Source organism: Thamnophis sirtalis, unplaced genomic scaffold, assembly GCF_051295495.1.
Source record: "Thamnophis sirtalis isolate CommonGarterSnake01/CBP01778 unplaced genomic scaffold, rThaSir2_p1.2 scaffold_11, whole genome shotgun sequence".
In the NCBI taxonomy this organism is placed as follows: domain Eukaryota; kingdom Metazoa; phylum Chordata; class Lepidosauria; order Squamata; family Natricidae; genus Thamnophis; species Thamnophis sirtalis.
The window spans coordinates 4,182,304-4,197,085 of NW_028261391.1; the positions used below are offsets into that span (position 1 = coordinate 4,182,304).

The 14,782-nt window shown below is 45.2% G+C and overlaps 1 protein-coding gene across 1 annotated transcript in view; it reads right to left on the bottom strand.

Annotated features, from left to right (window-relative positions):
* The window catches only part of LOC106555386 (solute carrier family 12 member 9-like), a 120,486-nt gene extending 108,717 nt beyond the window's left edge, over nucleotides 1-11,769 (bottom strand). The window contains exon 1 of the mRNA XM_087725076.1: nucleotides 11,502-11,769. Within this exon, the coding sequence (XP_087581202.1) occupies nucleotides 11,502-11,685 (184 nt within the window). The 5' untranslated portion in view covers nucleotides 11,686-11,769. The remainder of the gene's footprint in view (nucleotides 1-11,501) is intronic.
* Between the last annotated feature and the right edge of the window lie 3,013 nt (nucleotides 11,770-14,782).

The window sequence follows — 14,782 nt, forward strand, 5'->3', positions numbered from 1 at the left end:
CTGTGTGGACTTCAACTCCCAGAATTCCCCAGTCAAACCTGTTCCCTTTAAGGTGTGTGGACTTCAACTCCCAGAATTCCCCAGTCAAACCAGTCCCCTTTAAGCTGTGTGGACTTCAACTCCCAGAATTCCCCAGTCAAACCAGTCCCCTTTAAGCTGTGTGGACTTCAACTCCCAGAATTCCCCAGCCAAATCTGGCCCCTTTAATGTGTGTGGACTTCAACTCCCAGAATTCCCCAGTCAAACCTGTCCCCTTTAAGTTGTGTGGACTTCAACTCCCAGAATTCCCCAGCCAAATCTGGCCCCTTTAAGGTGCGTGGACTTCAACTCCCAGAATTCCCCAGTCAAACCTGTCCCCTTTAAGGTGTGTGGACTTCAACTCCCAGAATCCCTCAGCCAACATGGCTGAGGGATTCTGGGAGTTGAAGTCCACACACCTTAATGGGATAGGTTTGAAAGAAATACTAATCTAGATGATCTTAAGGATGTCCTCCAAGTCTATGGCCAAGTTGATATGACTCTCTTAGCCCAGCATACAGACAAACAAACTACACTGGTGTGAACACAGCCAGTTTTCTCTCTCCTTTCTAATTAACAGCTGTCAATATTAGGGGCGAAATGGCTCCCTCCATCTTACCCATGTACTTTTTGCTCACTGGCAGAGGTGGCCGACTCCATAATCCCTCATCCACGGCACACACACACACACTCCAATCTGCCTTACCCCAGAAGTGATTTCATCAGTTTAAAATGAAATTTCTCAACAGCCCTGCCCTGATCTGCAATTTTTTCAAGTGTTACCGAGAATCTTGGCCGAATCTAGAGTTGAACTGAGGAGAGAAACCTGCCAATGTTCATCTCTGCCTCCAGGAAGTCAAAAGGAATCGACTGGCAGCTGTCACTCTCTCTGCTGCTTCTTATGGATTCACACAGTAAGAGTTCAAATAACACATTGAACCCAGGCACTGAATCAATCCATGTCCTAAGTTTACAGTCTACATCCGTGTTTCTCAACCTTGGCAACTTGAAGATGCCCGGACTTCAACTCCCAGAATTCCCCAGCCAGCATTCGCTGGCTGGGGAATTCTGGGAGTTGAAGTCCGGACATCTTCAAGTTGCCAAGGTTGAGAAACACTGGTCTATACTAAACCACAGATTAAAAATATTTGGCTTCTTGCAAAATGCTACCTCACCAGAACACAAGCCATGCTGAACCCCAATCAGTCTTAAGGGGTCGTGTGAATGCAGTGGCAAGGTTTTGGAGACACCCTAGTAGTTATATATAGATTTTTCTGATTTTATTTCTGTCCTGCCTTTATTATTTCTATAAACAACTCAAGGAAGCAAACATATTCATTTCTCCTTCCTCCTCCTATTTTCCCTACAAAAACAACCCTGTGAGGTGGGTCAGGCTGAGAGACAGAGATTGACCTAAGTCATTCATGCCTAAGGTGGGACTAGAACTCACGCTCTTCTGATTGGCTCAGTCACCAAGCCAGCTTTCATACCTAAACTGGGACTAGTCTCCTGGTGATTGGCTGAAAATCACCCAGCTGGCTTTCATACCTAAGAAGGGACTAGAACTCACTGTCTCCTGGTGATAGGCCCAAAATCACCCAGGCAGCCTTCATACCTAAACTTGGAATAGAACTCAGAGTCTCCTGGTGATTGGTTGAAAATCACCCAGCTGGCTTTCATACCTAAAGCAGGACTAGAACTCACAGTCTCCTGGTGATAGGCCCAAAGTCACCCAGCCAGTTTTGATGCCTATGGTGGGACTAGAACTCACTGTCTCCTGGTGATTGGCTGAAAATCACCCAGCCAGTTTTGATGCCTATGGTGGGACTAGAATTCACCATCTCCTGGTGATTGGCTCAAAATCACCCAGCTGGTTTTCATGCCTAAGCTGGTACTAGAACTCACAGTCTCCTGGTGATAGGCCCAAAGTCATCCAGTCAGTTTTGATGCCTATGGTGGGACTAGAATTCACCATCTCCTGGTGATTGGCTCAAAATCACCCAGCTGGCTTTCATACCAAAGGAGGGACTAGAACTCACCATCTCCTGGTGATGGGCCCAAAGTCACCCCAGTCAACCTATGTGGCTTATATAGCAATAGCAATAGCAGTAGACTTATATACCACTTCATAGGGCTTTCAGCCCTCTCTAAGCGGTTTACAGAGAGTCAGCATATTGCCCCCAACAATCTGGGTCCTCATTTTACCCACCTCGGAAGGATGGAAGGCTGAGTCAACCCTGAGCTGGTGGGATTTGAACCGCTGAACTGCTGATCTAGCAGTAGCCTGCAGTGCTGCATTTAACCACTGCGCCACCTATAAACTTAACAAGGGCCCCTTGAACATTTGACTCAGCCCTTGTTTCTGGAAGGATCCCTGCGGGGCGAGTTCAGTTGTGTGCATGCCAGCAAAGAAAGGATTGGGGGGGGGGGGGACCCAAACCAACCACTTCCTTCCTCGTGAAAAATCAGAATTTTCTCCCAAAATTCTGCCCTCTTCTGAGAGAGACGCCGCATTCTGACCCTCACGAGGAAAGAAAGCTTGAAAAGGGAATTGGTCAACAACGTCCTGCAGTTATAAATTCCCAGATGAAGGAAGGAGGGAAGGAAGGAGAGAAGGAGAGAAGAGAGGAGGGAAGGAAGGAGGGAATGTAGGAGAGAAGGAAGGGGGAAGGAAGGAGGAAAGGAAGGGGGAAAGGAAGGAGAGAAGGAGAAAAGAAAGGAGGGAAGGAAGGAAGGAGGGAAGGAGGGAAGGAGAGAAGGAGGGAAGGGGAAGGAGGGAGGGAAGGAAGGGGAGTAGGAGAGAAGAAACGAGGGAAGGAAAGAGGGAGGGAGGGAAGAAGAAGTAGGACCGTTGTAAGATAAGATGGATCTATGGGATGTTAAAAAAGCCATCTTCAAGTATATTGTCAACAGTAGGGAAAAATTGTTATAAATACATATTATTAATAACAGTTATGAGATCATATAATTGTGAACGTATATATGAAATTGATAAAATTAAAATAATTTTTTAAAAAATCCCAGAATCCTAGAGTTGGAAGGGACCTTGGAGGTCTTCTAGTCCAACCCCCTGCTCAAGCAAGAGTCATCGTCCAATGTCAGACAAACGGCTCTCCCGTCTCTTCATGAAAACCTCCAGCAGGAGGCAGGCCATTTCACTGACTACAGCTAGTCCTCAACTTATGACCCCCATTGAGCTCAAAATGTCTGTTTTCAAGCGAGACCGTTGCTAAATGAGTTTTGTCCCATTTTACGACCTTCCTTGCCGCGGCTGTTAAGTGAATCACTGCTGTCGATAAGTGAGTCACACGGCTGTTAAGTGAATCCGGCTTCCCCATTGATTTTTACTTGTCAGGTGGTCGCAAAAGAGGATCATGTGACCCCGGGACACAGCAACCATCATAAGTATGAATCAGTTGGCAAGCGTCTGAATTTTGATCACGTGAGCCTTGGGCTGCTCCCAAGGTCGTAAGTGTGAAAAAAACGGTCATAAGTCCCTTTTCTCAGTGCCGTTGTTAACTTGGAACGGTCGCTAAATGAACAAGGTTGTGCGTCGAGGACTACCTGAACACAAGGCCCAGTTATCGTGGTGCAACCTTGTTGAATTCAGTTTCTTCCTATCAAAGGTGCTCAGAATTGCGTTTCAAATTGAAGGAGTATATGAATCAATATGAATCAATATTTGCTTCTGCTTATATTATTGCAGACTGTCAGAAATTAGCCTAGCAAATTGTAACCTTAATACTGGACTGCAAATGTTATCTCACTGCTGCGTCTCGCTTCCATTCTTGGCTTCAAAGCTAGGCACATTCTTGAAAACATAGAAGAAATTGTTACACGGGGATATCAGGCCCCACGGATAAAGGGAACCAAACTAGGGAGTTTTCCTGGCTCATAAGTCCTTAAAGCATTCTGCCGAAAAACAACTTGACAAATGGGGGCAGCCACCCCAAAACACAAGGCTATAGGGATACTCCACAGATAAGATAGACAGAGAGAGGAGCTTGAACAAAAGGACGCTTTAAAGATCACGCTGGTAACGATTCTTGGTCTCTGATTGGATAAACTTTGCTTCTATCTGCCTAAAAGGTATATAGCAGTTAGACTTAGCAGTTAGACTTATATACCGCTTCATAGGGCTTTCAGCCCTCTCTAAGCGGTTTACAGAGTCAGCATATTGCCCCCAACAACAACAAACCGGGTCCTCATTTTACCCACCTCGGAAGGATGGAAGGCTGAGTCAACCCTGAGCCGGTGAGATTTGAACAGCCGAACTGCAGAACTGCAGTCAGCTGAAGTAGCCTGCAGTGCTGCATTTAACCACTGCGCCACCTCAGCTCTTTTTAATACTCTGAGCCTCTCTTGCAGGGGGCGGCTATTCCTTCCATGCATTTGTTTGTAAGTTTTGGATATAGTTTCGTCACCCAGCTTTTGCTATGGCTATCAATAAAAGCTGATATTTTTTGCAAGCCTCATTTTGAGCCTCCCTCGTTTTGGCATTTTGGTGGCTCGGGGGAAAACTGTTGGAATCTTACAAAATGAAACCGAAAACGTGACGGAAAATAAAAAGTAGTTACGCAACGAACAGCGTGACTGAATCATTTACGCTAACATCAACTTTGTTCCTCATTTAGAGGTTTTTTTCCCATCCGCTGGAAATCACAGCAATACCGTGCCAATCTTTTTTTTTTTTAAGGGGTGGGGGATAACAACTAAGCAATCATAGGAGTTATGCATTAACCTGGAAACACAAAAGAACATTCAGAAGAAATCGCCAGCCAGTCCAATTTTGGAGAAAACCCTGTAAATATATTAATTAAAGAATCGAATGACTTGAATGAGACTTTGGAGGAAGGAAAAAAGCACTCCGCTTCGATTCCATAAATCAGAATTTGAAATAAAGGAACCTGAAATTCTCTAATTTGTATGTGTTACAGATGGCCTCTATTACAGGGACGCTGTTTCCCCGAAAATAAAACCTCTCCGGATAATAAGCCCAATCGGGCTTTTGAGCGCGTATTTTCTCCCCTGAAAATAAGCTTGCTGCTGTTTGTTCAGTGAATTTCGCCCCATTTAGGATCTTTCTTGCCACGGTCGTTAAGTGAATCAATGCAGTTGGTACGTAAGTAACATGGTTGTTAAGTAAATCTGACTTCCCCATTAACCTTTCTTGCCAGAGGGTCTCGAAAGTTGATCACGCAATCAACTGCAACCGTCATAAATATTTTGATCGTGAGCATGCTGCGGCTGTCGTAAGTCTGAAACACACATTTTCCCCCCCGTGCCGTTGTAACTTCGAACGGCGACTAAACGAACTGTTGTAAGTCGAGAACTGATTGCATTTATTTCAAATAATACATTTTATTTCCCTGGCTGTTTTGTGCACCCCTAACTCTCTTCGCAAAAGTTAAGAGAAAGTTGCTTTTTTTTCCCAGTGAAAAACCGAAGAGCTAAGAATGCAAAATTCTGAAGTTCGCCTCAAGTTGAATTAACTTCCAGCAATTCCTTTGAAGGGGCCGTGTGAGGCTGACGCTGCATTCAGAAAAGGGGAACTGAGACCCATGTGCAAAGAAGGAACCGAAAGCAATCCCATTGCACGGCCAAACCAGATGGGGGCCCAAAAAACCCTCCCAAACTTTGACAAAATGTGAAAGAAGGCAGAGAATTCAACAGAGACAAAGCTGAAAGTCCTAAACCCTTATCCTATCGTGTCATGCCCTGTGCAAACAGCGTAGATCGATCAGCAAAGACTGAAAAGAAGAAGAAAATGATAATTTTTGGCTGAGCAAATTACATCAGAGAGCTCAAGCAAGTGAGCCAAGCCGCAAGCTGTCCTTCTAATCAACACCAAAGGAAAAGAAACTTCATTCCAAAGAATGGAGTCTGGAGCTTCCTTCTCTCACTTCCCACACTCCTACTCCCATCTATCTATCTATCTATCTATCTATCTATCTATCTATCTATCTATCTATCTATCTATCTATCATCTATCACTGTATCCATCTATCCATCCATTAACTATCTATCTCTCCATCCATCCATCCATTATCTATCTATCCATCCATTATCCATCTCTCCATCCATTATCCATCTATCTATCTATCCATCTATCCATCCATTATCTATCTATCTGTCTATCCATCCATCCATCCATCTATCCATTATCTATCACTCCATCCATCTATCCATCCATCATCTATCCATCCATCATCTATCCATCCATCATCTATCTATCCATCCATTATCTATCTATCTATCTATCTATCTATCTATCTATCTATCTATCTATCTATCTATCTATCTATCTATCATCTATCTATCTATCACCATCTATCCATTATCTATCTATCACTCCATCCATCTATCCATCCATCCATTATCTATCTATCATCTATCTATCATCTATCTATCTATCTCATCTATCTCTATCTATCTCTATCTATCTATTTATCTATCTATCTATCTATCATCTATCTAACATCTATCTATCTATCTATTGTATCTATCCATCCATCGATCCATCCATCCATTATCTATCTATCTATCATATCTCTCTCTCTCTCTCTCTCTCTCTCTCTCTCTCTCTCTCTCTCTATCTATCATCTATCTTTCACTATCCATCTATCCATTATCTATCTATCACTCCATCCATCTATCCATCCATCCATTATCTATCTATCTATCATCTATCTATCTATCTATTGTATCTATCAATCCATCGATCCATTCATTCATTTTCTATTAAACAATTTTGTTCCATGGGGCAATTTTATTTTTTTTATTTCGTTTATTTGCTTATTGTTACCATGAAATCTTTTGTTCTATCGGGTGATTTTATTTTTCATTTTACTTATTTTATCCACTTATATCCCGCCTTCATTATTTTTACAAATAAGTCGAGGTGGGGAACCTACCCAACCCACCTTCCTCCTATTTTCCCTACAACAGCAGGTGGGCCCAGCTCTGAGAGGAAGGGACTGACCCAAAGTCACCCAGCCAGCCTGCATGCCTAAGGCAGAACTAGAACTCACCGTCTCCTGGTGATTGGCCCAAAGTCACCTATAGTTGGGTTTTGTGCCTAAGGTGGATCTTGAACTCACGATTGCTTGCTTTCTAGCCTTGTGTCCTAACCATTAGGCCAAACTGGATCTCTAAGACTTAGGATGTATAGGTAGTCCTCCATGTACGACCACATTTGGAACCAGAATTTCTGTTGCTAAGCAAGAGTTAGGATGTTAAGTGAATCACTTTTTTCAGCGTCGTTGTAAGTCAAGCATCTGAGTTCTTCCTCCTTTAGCTACTGAATGCCAGGGGTGGGTTTCAAGTTTTTTTTACTATTGGTTCTATGGGCGTGGCTTATTTTGTGGGTATGGCCTATTTTTGTAGGTGTGGCTTGTCGGTCATGTGATTGGGTGGGCGTGGCCAACTTGTAAAATATGGTGAAACACACTTAATAACACTTGCTTAGCAACCAAAACTCAATTGTGGTCATAAGTTCTCTCTCTCTCTCTCTCCCTCCCTCTCTCTCGCTCCCTTTCCTCTCTCCCTCTCTTTATTTCTTTCTTTCTCTTTCCTTCTTTCTCTTTCTTTGTTTATCTCTCTCATTCTCTCTCTTCCTTTCCTCTCTCCCTCTTTCTTTCTCTTTCCTTCTTTCTCTTTCTTTATCTCTCTCTCATTCTCTCTCTCTTTCTTCCTTCCTTCTCTCCCTCTTTTTCTTTCTTTCTTTCTTTCTTTCTTTCTTTCCTTCTTTATCTCTCTCATTCTCTCTCTCCCCCTTTCTTCCTTTCTCTTTCCTCCTTTCTCTTTCTTTGTTTATCTCTCTCTCATTCTCTCTCTCCCCCCTTTCCTTCCTCCCTCTCTCTCTCCAGCCCACCTCACAGGGTTGTTGTGTGACAGATTACAGGCAGCTCACAATTCACAGCCACAATTCAGCTCAAAACTTCAGTTGCTGAGCCAGGCAGCTGTTCAGTGAGTTTTGCCCCATTTTACGAACTTTCTCACCACAGTTGTTGAGTGAATCACAGCCACTGTTAATTTAGTAACACCGTTGTTAAGTGAATCTGGCTTCCCCAATTGACTTTGCTTATCGGAAGGTCGCAAAAGGGGGACAGGCCAACCGTCATAAATACTTGCCAGACCCTTGCACCCCTAACCCTTTAGGGAAAAAAAACCCCAGGGGTGTTCAAAGTTGACAGCTTTAAGACTTGTGGACTTCAACTCCCAGAATTCCTCCTCTCGCTCTTCATCTTGATGATGTGCGGACGGGGGGGGAGGGAGCTGGAACAGGTTCTAAACGGTACGGTAGATTTGGGGAACCTCTTTTATAGAAGAGCTTAGAACTGGCAGGAACCCACGCCTGGCCTGGAGGAACGTTGTCCATGGGGTCGCGATGGGTCGGACACGACTTTGCGACTAACAACAATATTTGCAGAAGGTATAGATCGGAAGGGAACTTGGGAGATCATTTAGTCCAACCTCTGGCTGGCTTAAAATTACATAGCTATTCAATCAGGCCATTTCAAGAATGAAATGATTATGCTAGTAACCCCAGGTAATTATTATAAGTCAGCGTGAGACAGACAGCAGCCTGAAGGTAAAAGATGACTCAATACTCGATACGCCACTGACTTATATCCTGGAAATGGGAAAATTGTACTTAAGAGCACTAATATCCACTGCCTTCCCAAACAAACTGCTTTCAGAAATCTAGCTTCTTGGGGAATTGGGATTTTCTTTTAACTTTCTCCCTCCTCTGTTTGCCAGAGGCAGGGAAAATGCTTGGAAAATAATCTGTAAGCTGCCTAGAGGGGAAAGCGGTTGAGGTATAAATTTAATAAATAACTAATTTATTATTAATAATTCCCGTAATGCTTCTTATTTAAAATCGGAGGATTGGCTGGCAGTCTTGGCAAGGTTAGCCAAGCCTAGCATTTTTATTGATTAGCCAGGATTTGTCTTCATTCTAGACTCAGGCCTTTAAGGTAAAGGTTCCCCTCGCACATGCGTCCTAGTCGTTCCCGACTCTAGGGGGTGCTACTCATCTCCGTTTCAAAGCCGAGGAGCCAGCGCTGTCCGAAGACGTCTCCGTGGTCACGTGGCCGCCATGACTCAACGCCGAAGGCGCACGGAACGCTGTTCCCTTCCCACCAAAGGTGGCTCCTGTTTTCCTACTTGCATTTTTTAACCTGCTTTCGAACTGCTAGGTGGGCAGAAGCTGGGACAAGTCACGGGAGCTCACTCCATTAAGTGGCACCAGGGATTCGAACCGCGGAACTGACGAGCTTTCTGATCGACCCGCTCAGCGTCTTGGCCACGTCTAAAAGCCATACAGGCCTTTAGGACAGTGTTTCTCAACCTTGGCCACTTGAAGATGTCTGGACTTCAACTCCCAGAATTCCCCAGCCAGCATTAGCTGGCTGGGGAATTCTGGGAGTTGAAGTCTAGACATCTTCAAGTGGCCAAGGGAATTCTGGGAGTTGAAGTCCAGACATCTTCAAGTGGCCAAGGGAATTCTGGGAGTTGAAGTCCAGACATCTTCAAGTGGCCAAGGGAATTCTGGGAGTTGAAGTCCAGACATCTTCAAGTGGCCAAGGTTGAGAAACACTGCTTTAGGATAATGTTTTTTCAGCTCGAAGACCTGTGAACTTCAATTCTCAGAATTCCCCAGCCAGCATTTGTACAACAGGCCAGGAAGATATGGCTCCCTGGTTGGTCCATGTTAGAAAGTCCATTTTTGGTTTATCTGAAACCCCCCCCCCCTCAAGGAAAGGCCAAAGCGTTGATATCTGAATCACCAATTCTGATCACATCCCACAACTTCCTCTTTCTTTGCAAAGTTAACTGGGCTGAATTCCCACAACACGCTTAACTTTTTTTGCTGAGGATGCAAAAAAAAAGGCTGCATTCACACAATCCACCGAATTTTCCTTTCGGGATAACCAAGTTGTATTCACACGGCAGCTGAACTGTCCTTTCAGGAAAACCAGGCTGCACCCGCACAAAAGGGCTTAATTTTTTTTCCCCAGGATAACCAAGCTGAATTAAACACGACAGCTTAACTTTTTTTTCTTCCAGGATAACCAGGCTGCGTTCACACAACATGTTTAACTTTCCTTCCAGGATAACCAGGCCGCATTCACACAACATGTTTTAACTTTCCTTCCAGGATAACCAGGCCGCATTCACACAACATGTTTAACTTTCCTTCCAGGATAACCAGGCCGCATTCACACAACATGTTTTAACTTTCCTTCCAAGATAACCAGACAGCATTCACACGAAACGCTCAATTTTGCTTTCCAGGATAACCAGGGGACATCCCCACAGCACCCTTAAATCCTCCCCCCGCCCGCCCCCACCCCCACGGATAACCAGGCCACACCAAAACTTAACTTTCCTGCCATTCACATGACACTCTGAATTATTTTTTTTCATCATAACCAAGCTGTATTCACATGAAACGCTGACCTTTCCTTCCAGGAGAACCAGGCTGCCTTCAGAAGACACGCCTAACTTTATTTCCGGGCTGAATTCACATGACACGCTGAACTTTCCTTCCAGGGTGCATTCGCAAGATACACTGAATTATTATTATTATTATTATTATTTTTAGAATAACCAAGCTGTTTTATGCATTTAACGTGTGGCAAATACCTGGGACTTATAGTGGTTCAAATGTGAATGTTCAGTCCACCCAGCCATTGAAGGACAGGGTGATGGTCTATGTTGGGGGAAAAAACCTCCAAGCTGTATTCACACAACAGGCTGAGCTTTCCTTGCAGGAGAAGCAAGCTGCATTCACAAGACACACAACTTTATTTCTAGGCTGCATTCACAAGACACACTGAACTTTCCTTCCAAGATAATCAGGGTACATCCCCACAGTACACTTAACCCTCCCCCCCCTCCTAGGATAACCAGGCCACACCAAAGCTTTCCTTCCAGGATAACCAGGCTGCATTCACAAGACACACTGAACTTTCCTTCCAGGCTCCATACACAAGACACACTAAACTTTATTTCTAGGCTGCATTCACAAGACACAAAACTTTATTTCTAGGCTGCATTCACAAGACACGCTTAACTTTATTTCTAGGCTGAATCACAAGACACACTTAACTTTCCTTCCAGGCTGCATTCACAAGACACTCTGAACTTTATTTCTAGGCTGCATTCACAAGACACACAACTTTATTTCTAGGCTGCATTCACAAGACACGCTTAACTTTCCTTCCAGGCTGCATTCACAAGACACACTGAACTTTATTTCTAGCCCGAATCACAAGACACGCTGAATGTCTCCCCCCCCGCCCCCCACCCCAGGTTAACCAACATGCATTCCCACGACCCCCTCAACCCCGTCCTGCCTCGGAGCCCCGAAGCCCCCAGCCCAAGCCTGGCCTAAAGAAAAGGAACCGAGGCCAAACGTCCCACCCGCGGCGGCTGGCTGGGCTCCCTCCCTCCCGCTTCCCCGGCCGGCTCACCCAGGCGGAGGAAAAGCACCACGCTGAACATGGAGAGCAAAGTGGGCACCACGACGCCCAGGAAGGTGGAGAGCTTGCGGGACGCCGGGGACGCCTCGTCCGGCTCCAGCGAGGAGCTGCTGCACAGCCGATAAGCCAGCAACGGGCTCCGCTCCGACAGGGCGCCGCTCCCGCGGCCGGACATGATCCCCGCTGCTGCTGCTGCTGCCGCGCCGCTCCGGACGGGGCGATGGCGATGGCGAAGCGGCCTCCGCCTGCCCGGCCTCCCCGGCCGGACGCGCCGCCCTCGGCCGGCCCCGGTCCCCGCCTCCTGTCCCGGCTCAACCCCGAGCGCCCGGCCCGCCTGGAGGAAGCACCGGCTCGGTGTGACTTCTCCCGGCTGCCCGGTGGGCGGTGCTGGAGACCCCGCCGGCTCCGTTCAGACGACTCGGGTGGAAGGAGAGTTCCGAAAGGGGGCGCGTTCACAGGGCAAGCTGGGTTGGGCGGAATCCTCGCCTTAGGATAGGATGGGATAGGATAGGGTGGACTGGAGTAGTAGTAGAGTAGAGTGTACATAGAGTGGAATCGAATGGAGTGGAGTAGTAGGAGTAGAGTGTACATAGAATGTAGTGGAGTAGTAGTAGAGTGTAGGTAGAATAGAATGGAGTGGAGTAGTAGTAGTAGAAGAGAGTACAGAGTGGAATCAAATGGAGTGGAGTGGTGTAGTAGTAGTAGAGTGTATGTAGAATGGAATGGAGTGGTAGTAGTAGAGTGTACGTAGAATAAAATGGAGTGGAGTAGTAGTAGAATGGAGTGGAATGGAGTGGAGTAGTAGTAGAGTGTACGTAGAATAGAATGGAGTGGAGTAGTAGTAATAGAATTTACATAGAGTGGAATCGAATGGAGTGGAATAGAATTAGTAGAATACATAGAATGGAGTGTAGTGGAGGAGGAGTAGAGTGTGTGTAGAATGGAGTGGAGTAGTAATAGTAGAATAGAGTGTACATAGAATAGAATGTAGTGTAGTGTAGTAGTAGTAGAGTGGAGTGGAGTGGAATGGAGTGGAGTAGTAGTAGTAATAGTAGAAGAGTAGAATAGAGTGTACATAGAGTAGAGTGAATGCAATGGAGTGGAGTAATAGTAGTAGTGGTGATAGAATAGAGTGTTCGTAGAGTAAACAGAACAGAACTAAATTAATAGAATGGACTGGACTAGAATAGAATAGAATAGAATAGAATAGAATAGAATAGAATACTTTATTGGCCAAGTGTGATTGGACACACAAGGGATTTGTCTTTGGTGCCTATGCTCTCAGTGGACATAAGGAGAATAAAAATACATTCATCAAGAATAAAAGATACCATAACCTATGCACAATTTTGGAAATCCACCACTATACCGCCGGAAGATGCTTTAATTAAAAAGATCTACGAATGTGCAGAAATGGACAGAATGACGGGCTGGCTGAGGGACAAAGGAGAAACAGAACATTATCTTAGCTGGAACCTATGGTATATGTGGGCGACTAGGAGAACAGCAGGGACTTAAAATGGGGAAAGTTAACATAGGTACCGTAATAGATCCCTGAATCTTGCAATGAGAAGAGGTGGCTTAGAGACCTAATAATGAGGAAAGAAAGAAAAAACTGGGCTGTGAATGACTGTCACCGTGGGGGGGGGAGGGGGGGTTGTATGTTTAAAACGGCATTTGTATCTGTATGTTTTACTTTATATTGCTATGTATGATTTGTCTTGCTTACGTCGTTGTATTTACGTATGTCGTTGTATTTTTCTTCCTGTTTTTTAAAGGTAATAATGTTTAATAAAAATTATATTTAAAAAAAAGAATAAAAGATGCAACACTTAGTGATAGTCAAGGTTACTAATAAGCTCTCAAATCGTACTAGGAAACAAATGAAAACAATATAAATTAAAAGATTCAAGCAACATGGTTATAGTCATAAGTGGGAGGAGATGGGTGCTAGGAAGGATGAGAAGAAGAACAGTAACACAGTCATAGTAGATAATTCAACAATGTTGTGGTACTTTAGTTGTTTAGCAGAGTGGTGGCAATCGGAAGAAAACTGTCCTTGTGTCTAGTTGTTCTGGTGTGCAGTGCCCTATAGCATCGTTTTGAGGGTAGGAGATGAAACAATTTATGTCCAGGATGTGAGGGGTCTGTACATATTTTCACATATCTTCATGAGTTCCACGAAGCAAAGCACCACAAAGTGTCTTGTGTAGGCAACAATGATTCCTCCCCCATCTTAAAAGTAGTCCTCGACTTACAACCCTTTGTTGAGTGACTGTTCGAAGTTACAACAGCACTGGAAAAATGTGACGGAGTCCCTGAAGCATTCGGCGTGAGCTTAACTGGACTCTGGGAGATGACAGAGGACAGGAAGGCCTGGAGGAACATTGTCCATGGGGTTTCAATGGGTCGGACACAACTTTGCAACTAACAACAAATCTAGTGAGGGGAAGGATCAGGGGAGACATGATAGCAGTATTCCAGCACTTGAGGGGTTGCAGAAGAAGAGGGGATCAGTTGCATTAACAGAGGGATTGAACCGAGATCAAGAGAGGTATTAATACCACTCTATAGTTTTAGTTTAGTTTAGTTTAGTTTTATTAGAATTTGTAGGCCGCCCTTTTCCCTGAGGGGACTCAGGGCGGCTCACATAAAACGGGAAAGGGGAATACAAACATCAAGATAGAAACATATAATAAAATGGTAGGCAACATACATTCATCATTCGGGAGGGGTAACTATCCTTATCCCCAGGCCTGACGGGCGAGCCAGTTCTTCAAGGCTATGCGGAAGGCTTGGACGGTGGAGAGGGTACGAATCTCCACGGGGAGCTCGTTCCAAAGGGTCGGGGCTACTGCTGAGAAGGCCCTCCTCCTTGTAGTTGCCAGCCGACACTGGCTGGCCGATGGAATACGGAGGAGGCCTAGTCTATGGGATCTTATTGGTCGCAGGGATGTAATTGGCAGAAGGCGGTCTCTCAAGTATCCAGATCCACTGCCATGTAGGGCTTTATGGGTGATTAATAGCACCTTGAAGCGCATCCGGAGATCGACAGGCAGCCAGCGCAGCTCGCGGAGGATAGGTGTTATGCGGGTGAATCGAGGTGCACCCGCAATCACTCGCGCGGCTGCGTTCTGCACTAGCTGAAGTCGCCGGATGCTCTTCAAGGGCAGCCCCATGTAGAGCACATTGCAGTATTCCAGCCTAGAGAGCACAAGGGCCCGAGTGACTGTTGTGAGAGCCTCCCGATTCAGGTAGGGTCGCAACTGGAG